Raw genomic sequence first — 16,780 nt, forward strand, 5'->3', positions numbered from 1 at the left:
TCTCGCTCTGTCACCAGGCTGGAGTGCAGTGGTGCTATCTCAGCTCACTGCAACCTCTGCCTCCCAGGATCAATAAATTCTCTTGCCTCAGCCTCCAGAGTAGCTGGGACTACAGGCACACGCCACCACACCCAGCTAGTTTTTGTATTTTTTAGTAGAGACGTGGCTTCACCATGTTGGCCAGGATGATCTCGATCTCTTGACCTCGTGATCCACCCGCCTCCGCCTCCAAAAGTGCTGTGATTACAGGTGTGAGCCAGCTCGCCCAGCAGGAAATGAGTTTTTAACTACAGCATTGTACTAAGATTCTTTGAACAGACCACAATGAACAATGGTGGCCAGCTTTCTTTATTCTTGGTAACTGGGGGGAGGCACTCCTAAGGAGCTGAAAAGCAGGCGAGTCTGGCGTGAGGTGATCCATTAAAGGATGGATGCTCGAGACTGCTTAGGGACTGTCAAGAGGCTGCTTAGAAAGAGATACATTTAGGGGCTTCATTACATCTGTGGAGTCTGGGGATGTCTGGTCCCGGGACTAAAATTAGCAACTACACTCTTTGGGAGCTTCTTTGTAGAGCCTCTCTCTGTCATTGGCTGCTTCTCCCTATGCAGTAGGTTCAGTCAGAGAGGCTTGGAGGTCCCATAAGATGGAGCCGGTTGTGAGTTTTGCTACAGGCCATGGTCAGGAGCAAATGATGGTTGCATTGGCGCATGCCACGGTGGACCGTTTTTCAGTATACAGTTCCAGCAGAACCTGGTATTCTCCCTGCAAGGGGGATAGGTCAGGTATTAGACGTGTGACCCACAGTGTAATGAACCATTTAACAAATATTTACAGGGAATCTTCCATGTGCTGGGTGCTGTTCTGGACACTGTGGATAAAGTGAGAACAAGACAAACCAACCCCTGCCCCGTGGAGCTTACAGCATCTCTGGGAGAGACAGACCATCCAATGATATGTGACTATGTGTGGTGTGTCAGATGCTCATGTCATGGAGAGAACTCATGCAGGAAGGAAGTGGACGGGAGCACTAGGTGGGTCAAGGTGAGTGCTGGTCTGCAATTTTGAGCAGGGTGGTGAAAGGAGGCCCTGCTGAGAAGACGATCTTTAGGCAAAGACCTGAAGCAGATGCGAGAAGGTGCAGTCCTGCTATGGGCTGGGCGCCCACCTTAGAGAGGCAGAAGGAGGCCAGCGGGGCTGCAGGGAGAGGTGGATGGAGGGGGATGAGGTCAGGGAGACATTGCAGGTCAGACTCTCAGGGCCTCAAAGGCCGTGGTGGGGACATCAGCTTCCACCCTGAAAGGGACCGGGGTCAGGAGAGCGTGGCCTGACCTGGCGCCTGTGCCAGTGGGGTCCCTCTGGCTGCCTTGCTGAAAAGCCCAGGTAGGAGGCGACCTCAGGAATCCAGGTGAGAGGTGAGGATGACTTGGAGGAGAGGTGGAGGTGCGGGAAGGGTTTGGGTGCCAGAGAGATTTTGAAAGAACAGCTGATGGGATCTGCTGAGGAAACGCAAGTGAGTGGGAGAGAGAGAGGCAGGTTAAAGGTGACTCCAAGGCTCCCAGCCTGAGCGACTGGAAGGAGAAAGGTTTGTATACTGAGACAGAGAAGACCCTGGGGAGCGCAGTGCACCAGCACAGAACCAAAATGGCCCGTCACAGGAAGGATGGCTGCTTTCGGGGTTCCTTGCTGGCAGCAACACCGTATGGGGGTCTCTCTTCCTTTGTAGTCAGCTTGGTGGAAGCTGTCTGACAGCCAGGTCCCATGAGGACTGTAGAAGAGCCATGCCTGTTTTGTTTGCTGCCAGCACCCTTGCCCCACGCCCCAGCAGCCACAGAACGCTCATGGGTTTGTAGACACCAATCTAGAGAGGAAAAGGTTCTGGGGTGGTGGGAGGCTCACAAGCAGGGTAGAGGAACTGTGGCAGAGGACGCCAGGAGATGGCTGGTACATCTTTGAACTGCCTGTCACCCAAAGGAGGAAAGAGTTTAATCTGTACAAAGCAAGAGGGAAGGAGTAGGTGAGCCCACTGATAGAAGCAGCATGAGAGGTGGCTTTTGTTAAGAGAGCAACTTTCTAGCAATTAGCAAAGCTTCCAAAGAGAGTGGAGTCCCCAGCACTGAAACTCTATTCAAGAGAGCCAGGCTGTGCCCTGGATGGCACCTTGGGTGTGATCTCATGATTCTAGAGGCTCCCATGAGTCATACTCTTCAAATATTGAGCAGCCGTGATTTTAAAAGTGTTAGGAATGTAACCAAAGTAGTCTAAATGTTAGAGAATTAATTATGAGTAAAGACCGGCTCAAGTTCATATCTCATTGTGTTTCATCCTCCTCCTCCTCCTCATGTACTTTTCTTTGAAGCCTCTACGTGCATTTAAGCACACACCTACAAATTTTTTGAATACCACATGAATTATTCATTACTTCGTTATGAGTCAAGAGAAGCTGTTGTACTTGAAGGAAGGGGTTCAAGACTATGAATTATGGATATCACAGACTCCGGTATAAGAGATAAGAGTATTTAGGCAACTGTGTCAGGCTGGAGCCAGGGGGAGGCATGTGCTGGGAGGCCAGGGGGCCGGGACAGAGAAGAACTGAGCGAAGTGGCATTTCTGCTGTAGAGGAGGGCACGGAGCTTGCAAGTTAGGAATTTGTAGGTGCACCTTTGGCAATACATGGGTCAGGCTGTGCCTGTGAGTTGTCCACATGCTTTGGGAGCTCAAAGGATCCCCTAAATTCTCGTTCAGAAAATAGCAGGCATAGACAGAGGACGCCAGGCAGGGCTTCAGTGCAGGCCAAAGGGTTGGATGACTTCAGAAGAAAATAACACCAAGGCTCTGGAAATTGAGCGCTGAGTGGGAGTGTTTTTGGCCACGTGGGAATTGCCATTAGCCCAGAGTCCATCTCTGGAGGATTTGGTTAGAGAAGGGGATATGGGGCAGGTATTTTACAACCAAAAGGCTTTGAACTGTGTCTGTCCCATATTAAGAAAGCGAAGCCTCTGTGCATTGCGGGCTGGCCGTGGCTGATCTGCAGCCAGTGTAGGAGCCCATATTGGGATTAAAGCCTCCAGCTGTCTTTGCCACACATGCGATGCCTTCACACTGGGAAATATCTGCTTCAATACCGTTATTGATTGAAGAACATAAGTTCTGCACTTTCTTCACGTGCCACAGGTGATTCAAATAAAGCTTTTTATGCATCTGGTTAACTTTCTTTCTCTCTTTCTTTCTCCCCTTCCTTCCTTCCTTCCTTCCTTCCTTCCTTCCTTCCTTCCTTCCTTCCTTCCTTCCTCCCTCCCTCCCTCCCTCCCTCCCTTCCTTCCTTCCCTCCTTTTTTCTGAGATGGAGTCTTGCTCTGTCGCCCGGGCTGGAGTGCAGTGGCACCATCTCAGCTCACTGCAACATCTGCCTCCTGTATTCAAGGGATTCTCCTGCCTCAACCTCCTGAGTAACTGGGATTACAGGTGTGTGCCACCACCCCTGGTTAATTTTTGTATTTTTAGTAGAGACGGTGTTTCACCATGTTGGCCAGCCTGGTCTCGACCTTCCGACCTCAAGTGATCCACCCACCTCGGCCTCCGAAACTGCTGGGATTACAGGCGTGAGCCACTGTGCCTGGACTCTCAGCTTATTTTCAAAGGGGTTTTCCGACTTTAAGAAGTTCTTTTCTCCTCCATTTTATAACAGTTGCTGAGTAACTGGTTTAAAATTAAGCCAGCAATGCAAAAATGAAAGTCAATTGTTAGTAAATTTTAAGACAGTCTCTAGTGGGGAGGAGGGTCAGAAGGAAAATGAGGAAAGAAAAAGAATTCAAATAGCAAAGAGTTAAAGAAAAAAGGAGCTCTTTGGGAGGGTTTAGGCCCCTCATACTAGAAGTAAAGAGAGGTGTAGTTTTTCTTCTTGCAAAGCTTTCATATTTTACTGAAAGGCCTGAAGGGAACACTCTAGAGATTTCCAGAGGGAGAAGGCTGGAGACTTCCCAGCTGCAAGAGCAATGCTAGTGGAAATCCAACATGGTAGCAAGATGGCGCTCTGACATAGGAACCCGGAGGCCAGGACAGAAAGGAAACAAAACCAGCGGTGAAACTAAGTCAGAGATTCTTTATGGAGAAAAAGACCGTTTTCTTCAGCCATATACAGGTTTTGGAGAGCTGAAAACAGGAGGCTGTAAACAAAACTGCTGACAATGGTTTCATTGTTGTGCCTGCAGCCCCATGCTTACTGCAGCACTATTCACAGCCGCAAAGATACGGAATCAACCAGAGTGTCCATCTATAGATGAATGGATAAGGAAGATGTGGTATATGCACACAATGGAATACTATATGGCCATAAAAAAGAATAAAATCTTGTCATTTGTGGCAACATGGATGGAACTGGGGGTCATTATCTTAAGTGAAATAAGCCAGGCACAAATACAGATATTGCTTATTCTCAATTACCTGTGGGAGCTAAAACATGATCACATGGAGATAGAGAGTGGAAAGACAGATACCAGAGTGGAGAGGGAGGAGAAGGGAGAGGATAAAGGGAAGTGGCTTGAAGGGTGCAACCCACAGTTAATAGAAGACATAATTTCAGTGTCTGATAGCAGAGTAGGGTGACCAGTGTTAACAAAATGTATTCAGTGATGGACATCCTCAATACCCTGACTTGATCACTACGTATTATATACACGTAACCAAATCTCACATGTACTGAATACATCAGCATGATTTTTAAAAGATCACATTTTTGTGGTCCTTTTCACGTTCTTCCATAAGATTCTCTGCGGGATAGCATATTGGACATGTATTACTTATGGCAGAGTGATATAAATTGAGCCATTTAATACCGTCACATTATCTTGAACAGAAAGGACTTAGTGGAAAATTCTACTCTTAGCTGTGAGCTTTGCCAGCAAATGCTAAAGATGTGGGATTTATTGACTTAGTGGCAGCTCATGAGTAACAGTTACTGCGAGGACAGTAACTGGGGGACCTTCACGCCTTCATGACCGTGCATCTTCCTTTCTCGGAAGCGCCAGCCTCCTGAGCATAGTCCCAGTGCCTGCATGGTGCCGCCCACACAGCCCAGCATCACTGCCATATGGAACCCCACAGACGCTGCAATCCTGCTGGACAAAACGCCGGCATCCCTCTCAGCGGGAGGTTTGTACTCGGAGGATTCCCTGAGGCTCACTGACATGTAAAATGTTAAATGCCAAAATGACAAAGCCAGTGTGTCGAGAAATTTCGAGTGCCCACTGTGAAGCACAAGTTTTATTAAGAAAGGGTTTTTGCAGGGATGACCTATACGTTTTAAACTGTTTAATTCTTTTAGTCTCTTCCTTTCTTGATTTCTCTTCCTTCCTCTCCTCCTTCTCGCCTTCTTCAAGAAGCAAAGTATTTCATACAAGAATTAAGTAATATCTTACCTGAGGAATTTCAATTCCAAGACTATTGACAGGGCCAGCATAGTAAATCTGCTCTGAAAAAATATATAAAGCATGGATAATGTTATTCAATCATTTAAAATAATGATTAATTCATAAGGCCTGTGGTCACATAGATGTGTGACAGTTGTTGGCACCAAAATAAGAGCAGCTATTGCTAGAAATGTTTTCATTTCCTGACCTACACCTACCATTCATTCATGCCACAAATATTGGTTGGGCACCTACCACGTGGCAGGCCCTGGGGAGCCCAGGATGAAAAAAAGAAGCCTGTCCACATGTTGCTTATATTCTGTTATGGTTTGGCTATGTCCCCACCCAAATCTCATCTTGAATTGTAGTTCGTGTAATTCCCGTGTGTCATGGGAGGGACCCAGTGGGAGGTAATTGAATCATGGGGGTGGATTTTTCCTGTGTTGTTCTCGTGATAGTGAATAAGTCTCATGAGATCTGGTTTTATAAAGGGCAGTTCCCCCGCATGTGCTCCTTTGCCTGCTGCTGTGTAAGATATGCCTTTGCTCCTCCTTTGCCTTCCACCATAATTGTGAGGCCTCCCAGCTATGTAGGTAAAGAAACCTCTTCTTCCTTATAAATTACCCAGACTTTGGTATTTCTTCATAGCAGTACGAAAATAGATTAATGCATATTCTAATGAGGAGAATGATGATACAGAAATAACTAAACAGGACAATATCCTGATTGTAACAAGAGCTAGAATGAGACACAAGTAACATGAGAGAGGCAGGAGGGTGTGGTGGGGAAGGGGCCAGCCTGGAGCCAGGTTGCGCAGGGTTCGATCCCGAGATTAGTTGACCCTGGACAGTTGTTATCTCTGGGCTCAGTTTCCTTTTTGTTTTTTTCAAGATGGGTAAGACAATGACAGTAACAGTACCTACCTCCTAGGGTGGTGGGGAATTTAAAGAGTTAATCAATAAAAAGCACTGATAACAAAGCCTGAGAAGCACTCTATGAATATTTGCTAATGCCAGGAACTGGGAGGTGCTGTGTTCCATAGGGTGGCAGGTCACGGAGGTGTCTCTAGGGAGACAGTATTTGAGGCCAGTCCTGAAGGAGCAGAATGAGCTAAGCATTTAAAGAGTTGGGGAAAGATCACCTCAGAGTAACAAAATAAGGACAGAGGACTTGATGTGGAACAGAGTTTAGGAAACTGGAAAAACAGAGGGAGATGGGTCTCCTGAAGCACAGTGAGCAAGAGGTACTGTGTTGAGAAGTGCTTGGAAAGATTGAGGGGTGACAGATATTTCAGGACCTGCAGGAAATGGTGGGGAGTTCAGATTTCATTCCAGAGGCAGTGGAGAAGGTGTTGAAAATCATGTGAAAATGGCTAACTTATGTTTTGGAGAGACATTCTGCTGTGTAGAGAATGCAGAGAACAGGCCAAGTGTGAAAGCTCTTCTGTGGCCGAGGTAAATGATGAATTGGTGAAGGGTGGTGGTGGTGGAGGTCGAGAACATGAATGAGATCACGGCTGTGCTGGGAGACAGCACCCAGTAATGAGTGAATACAGAGAGTAGGGCCAGGAAGCGTTTTGGTTTGAGCATCTGGGTAGAAGGGGGTGCCATTTATTGAGATTAGGGGAACATGGTGAGGAAGAGAGAGAGAGAGAGAGAGAGAGAGTGTGTGTGTGTGTGTGTGTGTGTGTGCGTGTGTGATGATTAAAGAGATCTACTTCTGGGGAATGGTTAATAAGAATCTTTGGAAGCAGTTGGCTCTACAAATTGGGAATTTTAGGGAAAAGGTAGGAATGGAGCCAATTATATCAGACTCATCAACATGGGACAGGATGAGATGCCCTCCTCATCCCAAGGAGATAGAATTCTTCAACAGAGGAGAGGACAGGACCTCCTGAGGGCCTCCAACATTCAGATGTTGGGTTGAGGAGAAGCCAGCCAAGGAGACTAAGAAGAAATGGTCGGCGGAGTGGAGGGTAGTGGAGAGTGAGAGATGGAGGAAGCCAGGAGATTGTTTTAAAAACAGGTGGGTATCGCCAACCACGCTGAATGCTGCTGCTAAGAGTCTGAGCAAGATGAGAACAGAACTGTGCAGTGGATTTGGCAACATGGAGGTCACTTGGTGACCTTGATAAGAACACTGAAGAGGTGAATACTGATGCCTGGAAGGGGTGGACTGAAGAGAGATAAGGAGGTGACAAAGTAAGAGTTTTGCGATAAGAGGAAGCAAAAAAAAAAAAGATAACTGAAGGAGAGTGTGGTATTAAGAGTGGTTTGTTTCTTTGTTCAGGATGGGAGATACTGTACCATATTTGTTGTTCTAAGGGAATAATCTGGTAGAAAGAGAGATTGAAGATGCAGAAGAGGGAATAACTGAAGACAGGAAGGGTTGAAGAAGGTGGAGAGGAAGGCCATTAACATCCCCTCTTGCCTTTGAGAGAAGCATGAGAACCACTCCCACAATTATAGGAGAGAAAGCAGAGCAGAATGAGTTCAGGTGTAGGTAAGTTTGTAGAGAGGGCAGCAGACCAATAGTGGAGCTAATTAGATTTCTAGGAATCTAATCAGCCCACCAATTTATAAGTTGTATTTTGAGTGTTGCATTAAGTATCTGTCCACAAAATTTTGGAATTGGTTGGTAAGTGGAACAAAAAAACTTAGATTCTTTCGGCTTTGCTGCTGGAAGTTATGTATCTCTCAGAGAGGGAGCCTGGACAGCAGACACACAGGCCTTGCAGAAGGAATGCCGCTGAAAGCAAGTCATTTCCCCTGCTAGGCCTGGCTTCCTCGTCAATGACTAAATGGTTGGCACCATCCAGACAGTAGCTACTGGCCCCTGCATCCATTAAGTACTAGGAGCATGGCCAGTCCAAAGTAAAATGTACAGAATACACACTGGATTTTGAAGACTTGGTGCAAAATGTGAAAAAAAAGTGTAAATATCTCATTAAGACTTTTAAAATTGGTTCTATGCTGAAATGGTAATATTTTTAATAACTGTGTTAAACGAAATATATTACTAAACTAATTTCACTTATTTCCTTTTCCTTTTTGTTTTATGTAGCTATTAGAAAATTTAATGTTGCATAGGTGTTTTACATTACATTTCTCTTAGTGCTGATCTAGAATTGCACTGTCCAATGTGACAGTCACAAGCCACATGTGGCTATTTAAAGAATTGATAGTTAAGTTAAATTAAAAATTCAGTGCACCAGTCCTACCAGCCATACTTCAAGCTCCGAATAGCCACACATGCCTGGTGGCTACCGTATTTGATGGTGTAGACACAGATCATTGCCATCTTTGTGGAATGTTCTGTTGTACAGATCTGACCTAGTAGCATCTATACTGCTCTAAAATATTTTGAACAGTCCATCCTGAGCTCATTTGTGAGCTTATGTTAGAAATTCTACCCTCTGGCCCAGCCCTACACCCAAGCACTTTCTCTTCTGCATAAAACCTAGGTTACATCTGTGTCATGGTTCTGAAGGGCCCTTTGTGGACAGCACAAATACAAACAAGCCACCATCCTTGGCCCTTCTCAGGCTCATCACCTGGGCCCTCCTTTCTTAATCGAAGACCACTGTATTAGCTTTCTATAGCTGCTATAACAAATTACCACAAACATAGCAATTGACAACACCATCAATTTATTCTCTTAACAGTCTGGATATCAGAAAATGAGCATCAAAGTATCATAGAGTTGTGCTCCTTCTGGAGGCCCAGGGAGAGCCTGCTTCCTCGCCTTTTTCAGTTTCTAGAGGCTGTGGCATATGTCAACCCATAGTGGCATCACTCCACTGTCTGCTTCCATCTCTACCTCCCCTTCTCCTTTTTCTGACCTCCTACCTCCCTCTTATAAGGACCTCTGTGATTACACTGGGCCCCCTGGGCTACACGGGATAATCTCCCCATCTCAAAGTCCTTAATTTATTCACATCTGCAGAGTTACCTTATATGTTGCCATATAAGGCAACATATTTACAGTTCCTGGGGATTGTGACTTGGACTTTTGGGGGGCCATTACTAGGCTGCAGAATCCCCAATTGGAAAACCAGCATGCCTTGTCTGACCTCGTGTGAAAAGTCCCAAAACTGTGTATAATATGGGGAAAACTCAAACTCTATAGGTTTTTAATTAAAATGCTTTCATAGAAGTCCAACAACTCTGAGAACTCTACAGATAATGCACTTGCTCACACATGTGAGGCAAGAGAATAGTCTTTCTCTTAGGAGATTGTATCATTACTCCCAAGTGCTTGCCTCATTGGGCCATTATTGTCGCCTTTCCCCATAAAACCACCACCTGCATGCCCTCTAACCAGAGGAGAAATGATTTGGCTAGAAGTCAATGACAGCCCATGTGCTGTGCCCATTCTTGGCAGAGAAAGATGGCAAGATGGCAAGGAGTCCTTCATCGTGTTTGTCATGAAGAGAAAACCAGCTTCTATCAGAAATTAAAAGGGTAGGGAGAGGCCAGGTGTGGTGGCTCACACCTGTAATCCCAGGACTTTGGGATGCTGAGGGGCACAGATTGCTTGAGCTCAGGAATTCTAGACCAGCCTGAGCAACATAGGGAAATCCTGTCTCTGAAGAAAAAAAAAAAAGGTAGGAATGAGCAGGGTTAGCCGGGTGCAGTGGCTATGCCTGTAATCCCAGCTGCTACAGAGGATGAGGTAAGGAGGACCCCTTGAAGCTGGGAGTTTGAGACCAGCATGAGTGACATAGGAAGACCCCCGTCTCTACAAAAAGTTTAAAAATTAGCTGGGCATGGTAGTGTACATCTGTAGTCCCTAGTACTTGGGAGGCTGAGGCAGGAGGATCACTTGAGCCCAGGAGTTTAAGGCTGCGGTGAGCGACAGTAATGCCATTGCACTCTAGCCTGGGCAACAGAGTAAGCCTTCTCTAAAAAAAAGAAAAAAGGAGGGTAGAGATAATGAGCACAACTCTGAATCACTCTGTAGAGGTCTAAGGAGAGGATCATGAGTGAAGAAACCCAGGAAAAATTCTAATTTCATAAACGACTCATTACAAGTACACAGTGAATGTTTTCAAGTTGTAAATAACATTAAATTTCTTTAGGTAGTGAAAGGCCATAAAATAAAATCTCACAAGCCTCATGGAATGGACAGGGAAAGATACCAAAGTAGAGTTAGCTGGAAGCAAAACTAAGCTAACTCATGTATAGAAAAAGCCATCCAAACTCAAATTATACAGTTATAAGTTCTAAAGTACAGTTGTGACTCCAAAAATATCACAGGAACTATTCCCAGAACACACCGACCCTTTGCACAGCCAATGGGGTGAGACCAAATGCTGAGCATCCCCAAGAAACATTTAGAAATAAAGTTGAGCAAGTTCTAACTATGGAGCAACCAAAATAATCCTCCAATAAAAGGGTCATTTGACTTGCCAAAGAGTCCCAAAGTTTTCAAATCTGCTTCATGCGAGTTGACTTGATTTATTGTAGGTTATTCCACACTTGTGCACTATTCAGGGACAGTAACTCTCCACCCAACTGAATGAAGAAAACAAAGACAGAAGTTGACTGTGCCTCACTCCTCCTCCTTCCTGTCCCTCTTTTCTAAAACTCACAGGCTTTCTCGGATGCCCTGTTCCTCCCCTCGGAGCACAGCTGTGGTCTTCACCTCCTGTCCCTGTCACTCAGCTCCTGTCTTCTCCCAGAATATGAGATTCGGAGAATCCAAAGACATAATCCAGGGCATGACAATTCTCCTTCCTGGTCTTTGGAATAAAAGTCAAGGTACAGGCTCCAGGGCATTGGAGTACCATTTCATCACACGAAACAGGTGCAAATGTGTCCGCAGCAAGGTGGCTAGGCCACCACTAGCTCATCTATGGCCTTGGTATAATACATTAGAAAAAGGGGCACCAGGAAGTGAGAAAACGTTCCTAGTTTGGGGTACCCCCAAGTAAAGCCAGGATCAAGGACTTGGGGCAAGGTAGGACACTAGGCCATGATGCCAGGAAGCAAGGGTGATGGGGAAAGCCTGCTTTCTAGTTGCTGCTGCTTTCTAGGGGAATGTTTGCTTTCTAGAGGCTGTAAGAGATGCACCAGGGAACTGATTATCAGCACAGGGAGCTAGAGCCACATCCCCCGTGACCCCTGGGGAACTGCAGCGGGTGCCGCAGAATGGACCTTCTCAAGGTCAGGAGGCTTCAGGAGTTCACATCCCTGCACTTCCCAGTTGCCCTGCTCCAAAGCGGGAAAGTGTGCAGAGGGGCAGCCCCCTGACATGGAGTAACGTCAGAGGCCCTGCTGATGCCCACTCCAGCAGCCAGGTTTCACCAGGGGCTGAGAGGATGTGGCACAGACCACTCAAAGCATTGGCTGGTGGGACCCAGCCCAGTCCTGGGAATCTGGCCCTGATCCAATGGGGCACAAGCTGGATTTCTGCTCCCATTCAACCCTGAGCCAGGCACACTCTGTGCAACTGTATGGTGAGGATCCACAGAACTCCCTCTGAAACGGAGCAGCCGAGCCTGCAACACTGAGTCCCGGGAGGACCCCTCCAGGAGACACACAAAGAACTCAGAGGTTCGGAGGATAACAGTTCAATGGCCTGGGAACTAGAAGAGCTGCCAAATTAAGAGACACTGAAAAATAACACTAAAAAATTACAATTAGGCCTAGCTTAGCCTGGAGCTTACCTACCCACACTGCCTGGCATCCATGGAAACCTTGAAGAAAACTCCAGCCTTTAGGACCCACTGGGATCTGGCTACAGTGACATTTGCACTGAAGGCCGTGGACACTCTTATCAGTTTCTACCCCAGGCAAGTTTGTTATTACCTTAAATGAGAGCCCTCACCTACCAGCTCCAAGTCTTAAGGGAACAGAAAGCACTATATCCTGGAGGATCAGCGACTATAGAAAGCAAAGCTACAGAGCAGAGGGGACGGGAAGAGGAGCAGTGCCTGGCTTTCCCCATCCTCCTGATTTGGGTCTCTCGGGAAATACCCAGAGGCAGGGAGAGGAATAGAAACTGTATACAGAGCTCACTAGAATAAAGCCATGCACTCCCTCCCTCCTCCTCCTGACACGATGCTCTTGGTGGGTCTGGAACATACTCCCACCTTCCTCTCCAGCCTCTAGCCCCTGACCTTGGTCCTCCATGCACCAGATGCCATCACAGACTCTGAGCTCCCTCCCGCGTTGCTCTTGGCCTCACCTGGAGGGCAGATGAGGGCTACATCCTCCCAGGTTGACACTGCCTCCCTGCGTGCAGATATCCTTTCCAGATACTGATTTCATCTCCTTTGGAGATATATATATATACACACTCAGAAGTGGGATTGCTGGATCATATGGAAGTTCTATCTTTAATTTTTTGAGGAATCTCCACACTGTTTTCCACAGTGGCTGTACTAATTTACATTCCCACTGACAGTGGGAATTTCTCACAGGATTATTCACAGTAGCCAAGATGTGAAAACAACAGTGACAGATGAATGGGTAAAGAAAATGTGGTCTATACACCCAGTGGAATATGATTCAGCCTTTAAAAAGGAAGAAATCCTGCCATTTGCAGCAACGTGGATAAAGCTAAAGGACATCATGCTAAATGAAACAAGGCAGGCAAACATGGCATGATCTCACTTAGATGTGGAATCCAAAAATAAAAGTCAGAGTCATAGTAACAGAGTAGATGGGTGGTTGGCAGGGCCTAAGGAGTACGGAAAAGGAGGAGATGGTGGTCAAAGGGTGCGAACTTGCACTTAGAAGAAGAGCTGGGCATGGTGGCTCATGCCTGTAATCCCAGCACTTTGGGAGGCCGAGGTGAGTAAATCGCCTGAGCTCAGGACTTGGAGGCCAGCCTGGACAACATGGCAAAATCCCATCTCTACAAAAAATGAGGCAGATGTGGTGGCATGCACCTGTAGTCCCAGTTACTCAGGAGGCTGAGGTGGGAAGAGTGCTTGAACCTGGAAGGCGGAGGTTGCAATGAACCAAGATTGCACCACCTGGGTGACAGAGCCAGCCCCTGTTAAAAACAAAACAAAACAAAACAAAAAAAACAGTAAAAGACACAGGCCCTCATATCAAGTTGATGTCACCCAAAACCCTTGGGACCTTTCATTTCCACAATTTAAAAACCAATTTTCTCTTCAAAAAGACACTCAATGACAATCACCCAAAGGTCTGGGTCCAAAAAAAATCTGATACTCAGAAATGACTTCAAGTGTTCAGAACCAGGGAGGTGAATTGGTGAATTTCTTTAATCCACTGCATATTAAAAACTGATAAAGATTGTACATGAAAGGAAGGGAAGAAATGATGTAAATATACTGGGGCTCTTTTTATAGACCTGGAGTGTGAGAATGTTAATTAAAGGAATCTCAGAATTGGAGAGGATCTTAGAAAGGATGGAGTGAAAATGTAATTTTAGGTGTTATTTTATCAGGTTACCAAAAAAGACAGTTTAATGAGTTACTTGCAGTTATCTCAAGAACTTCACAAGCCCCCAAAAAAGCCCCAATTGAAGCTGTAAACTGTAAGAGACCAATTTAATAAAAAACCTCTCAGTCCAGCGAAGGACCCCTTAATGGTGAAGAACACAAATGAGCAAACCTGGGAGCATTAACTGAGCGGGTGTCATTGGAGTGTTGCTCCTCAAAGAGTCATATTCATCCATTTTTTAAAACAAAAGTTAAAAAAAAAAAAGGCACAGACAGAACTTAACAGTTCTAAGTTCTGTCTTAGAATGAATAAAAGAAACCCCAAAACCTAGTCTCATTGCATATTTCAGTATCCACCAAGTGAATGTCCATTCTGTTACTCTTTTTTACATCTGGGTGAACAATAATACAGTTAATAACTAATTGCCATTTCTACCCTTCCTGGGGACTGCATTCTGCTTAGCGGCTTTACATACAAGTTCTCCAGTTCTCTTAATGCCCTATGGGGAGGCATTGCTATTTCTGTTTTGCAAGTGGAAAAGCTGAGTTGCAGGATGGTTGGGCAAATTGCTCAACATCACTTAGCTAGTGAGGAGGAGAACTGGGTCTCGAACCCAAGTCTGTCTGCTTCCAAGGTCAAGTCATTTGCACTGTGCCACCATACAGCAATTTGTAGAATCAAAGAGTAGGTATAAAACATCCCAAAGGGAACCCAGCCAGCCCAGACAGGGATGGCACACCAGTCCTTGTTCTTGGACTCTGCTCCTGAGCCACACTGTGTCCAAATCCTGACAGCCAGCAGGAGTGCTCTTGGGTTGTTCATGCCCGTAGTAGCAACATCCTTGAGTTGCAAACTGAAGACACCCAATTGAGCCAACAAAAGCAAAAGTAATTTCTTGAAAGGACATTTAGGAGTCACAGAATTGGCAAGAAGGCAGGAATACCAGACTGAAAGTGGGCAGCTCTAGAGACTGGTGAGTTGCAATGAAACCCCCTCTTGTCAGAACAGATTGGGAAGGGGTATCTTTGTCTCTCCGCTCTGATTGTCTTGGTTTGGGTCAGAGAATATCTACTAAGAAAAAAGCATGCCTTCCAAAAAAGAAATCATGTTCCAGTAGCTGAACCACTGCAGTGTATATCTGTTAAGGGCACCATTAGCATAAGTTGCAATGCAAGGGGTTCGTCCTCAGGCTGGGCAAAGCAGCAGCATGACAAATGAATGCCAGGAGGCTGTCCCTCTGAACCCTCTGCACATACTAGTTACACTGCCAACCTGTACTGCTCAGACAGGTTAAGTTACTTGCCCAATGAATAGGAAGAAAAGCTCAGATTCAAGCCAAGATAGTCTGACCCCTAGATGTGTGCTCTTAACCATGATGCTTAGAATATGCAGGTTTCAGTGCAGGGGAATCACAGGGAAGGCAGTAATCACTGAGGGACTGGGCAAGGCATCGTCCTTCTTGCTGATCTCAATACTGACATGGATGGTCCACTAAGTACCATGATGTTTCAGCTCTTTCACTCCCTTATCTCCAACAATCATTTCCATCTTTACACCTCAACCACCATCTCTCATGTCAACCCTGGATATTTCACAGCCTACAAAAATGCACCACTTCTGAAATCTAAATGTCAAGGCTTCTGCCATGTGGCGTCCTCATACCCTGCCAGCTCACCAATTCTAGCACCCTGACTGCAATAATAGAAATTCCATTCAACTCACTCCCCCACTGTTACTATCGACAACTCCCTCCTGCCTTCACTTTCTTCTTTACCCTCCCTAGATTCTATGGTCTATTATTATAATATTTTCCTTGCCTCTAACCCAACAGCCTTGACTTTCTCTCAGTTTCATTCTTGTCCAGTGAAACTCCAACCCAACCATCGACCTTCACTAGCATTGGAACTACTGAATGTCTCTAAGAAAATATACATCTGGGATGGCTGGAATATCTTTAAATTTGTGGGCACAAACCTAAAAAAAAGCACTCAACACTGTCTAGAAATCTTACTATATTTCACAAGTAAATTTCTTCCCCACTGTCCATGAATATTGTATACCTCTTTTTGCTACTCAACACAACACAGGCCCTTACCATCCACTGCCCCCTACCTGTCTGTGACCTTCACTGGAAAACCAAAGTAATCAGACAGGAGCTCCACTATTGGTGAAGTAGATGATTATGGGAGCAAAGAGAAGAAATTGACTTGATCCTCAGAAACCTGGACAGCCCTGGGAAAGAGTAATGTGACTGGCAAGCTAAACAGACATCACAGAGGGCTGCATTTCTCAGACTGGGGCAGGTGGGGAGTGAGGAGCTCTGGGCTCATGCAGATCAGGGCTCTCGGGATGTTTAGTTTGTTAAAATGCAAATACCGGCGGCTCTGGGATCCGATTGGGAGGTATGGGGGAGCAGTGAGTTGGCTTTCTTAATTAGCTTCCTAAACGATTATTACATCAAAGTGTATGAATTACTGAGTTGGATTTATGCAATTCCATAATAGTCAAGGATTTGTAAAGAAGCTTGTCTTAAAAAATCAAAATTATTTCTGGTCCTACATCATTCTTAGTCTTAGTATACTGGGCTCAAGGAACATAAAAAAATTGACTGATGTCAAAGTACAGTTGCAGCATGGTTGGGTCATTTAAAAACGTGCTTGAATTTGAGGATGGGGAGAAAGCACCCAGGGCTTTAGAATTCCTTAAAAACCAACATGTGGCCGGGCGCAGTGGCTCACGCCTGTAATCCCAGCACTTTGGGAGGCCGAGGCAGATGGATCACAAGGTCAAGAGATCGAGACCATCCTAACCAACATGGTAAAACCCCATCTCTACTAAAAAATACATAAGTTAGCTGGGCATGGTGGCACACACCTGTAGTCCCAGCTACTCAGGAGGCTGAGGCAGGAGAATTGCTTGAACCCAGGAGGCGGAGACTGCAGTGAGCTGAGATTG

At 45.8% G+C, this 16,780-nt stretch overlaps 1 protein-coding gene across 1 annotated transcript in view; it reads right to left on the reverse strand.

Annotated features, from left to right (window-relative positions):
* Positions 1-330: 330 nt before the first annotated feature.
* Positions 331-16,780, reverse strand: part of LY86 (lymphocyte antigen 86) — a 58,009-nt gene continuing 41,559 nt past the window's right edge. The window contains exons 4-5 of the mRNA XM_017526762.2: positions 5,415-5,467; positions 331-763 (exon numbers count right to left, since the gene is read on the reverse strand). Of these exons, the coding sequence (XP_017382251.1) occupies positions 680-763; positions 5,415-5,467 (137 nt within the window). The 3' untranslated portion in view covers positions 331-679. The remainder of the gene's footprint in view (positions 764-5,414; positions 5,468-16,780) is intronic.

This window comes from Cebus imitator, unplaced genomic scaffold (genome assembly GCF_001604975.1).
Source record: "Cebus imitator isolate Cc_AM_T3 unplaced genomic scaffold, Cebus_imitator-1.0 Scaffold43, whole genome shotgun sequence".
In the NCBI taxonomy this organism is placed as follows: domain Eukaryota; kingdom Metazoa; phylum Chordata; class Mammalia; order Primates; family Cebidae; genus Cebus; species Cebus imitator.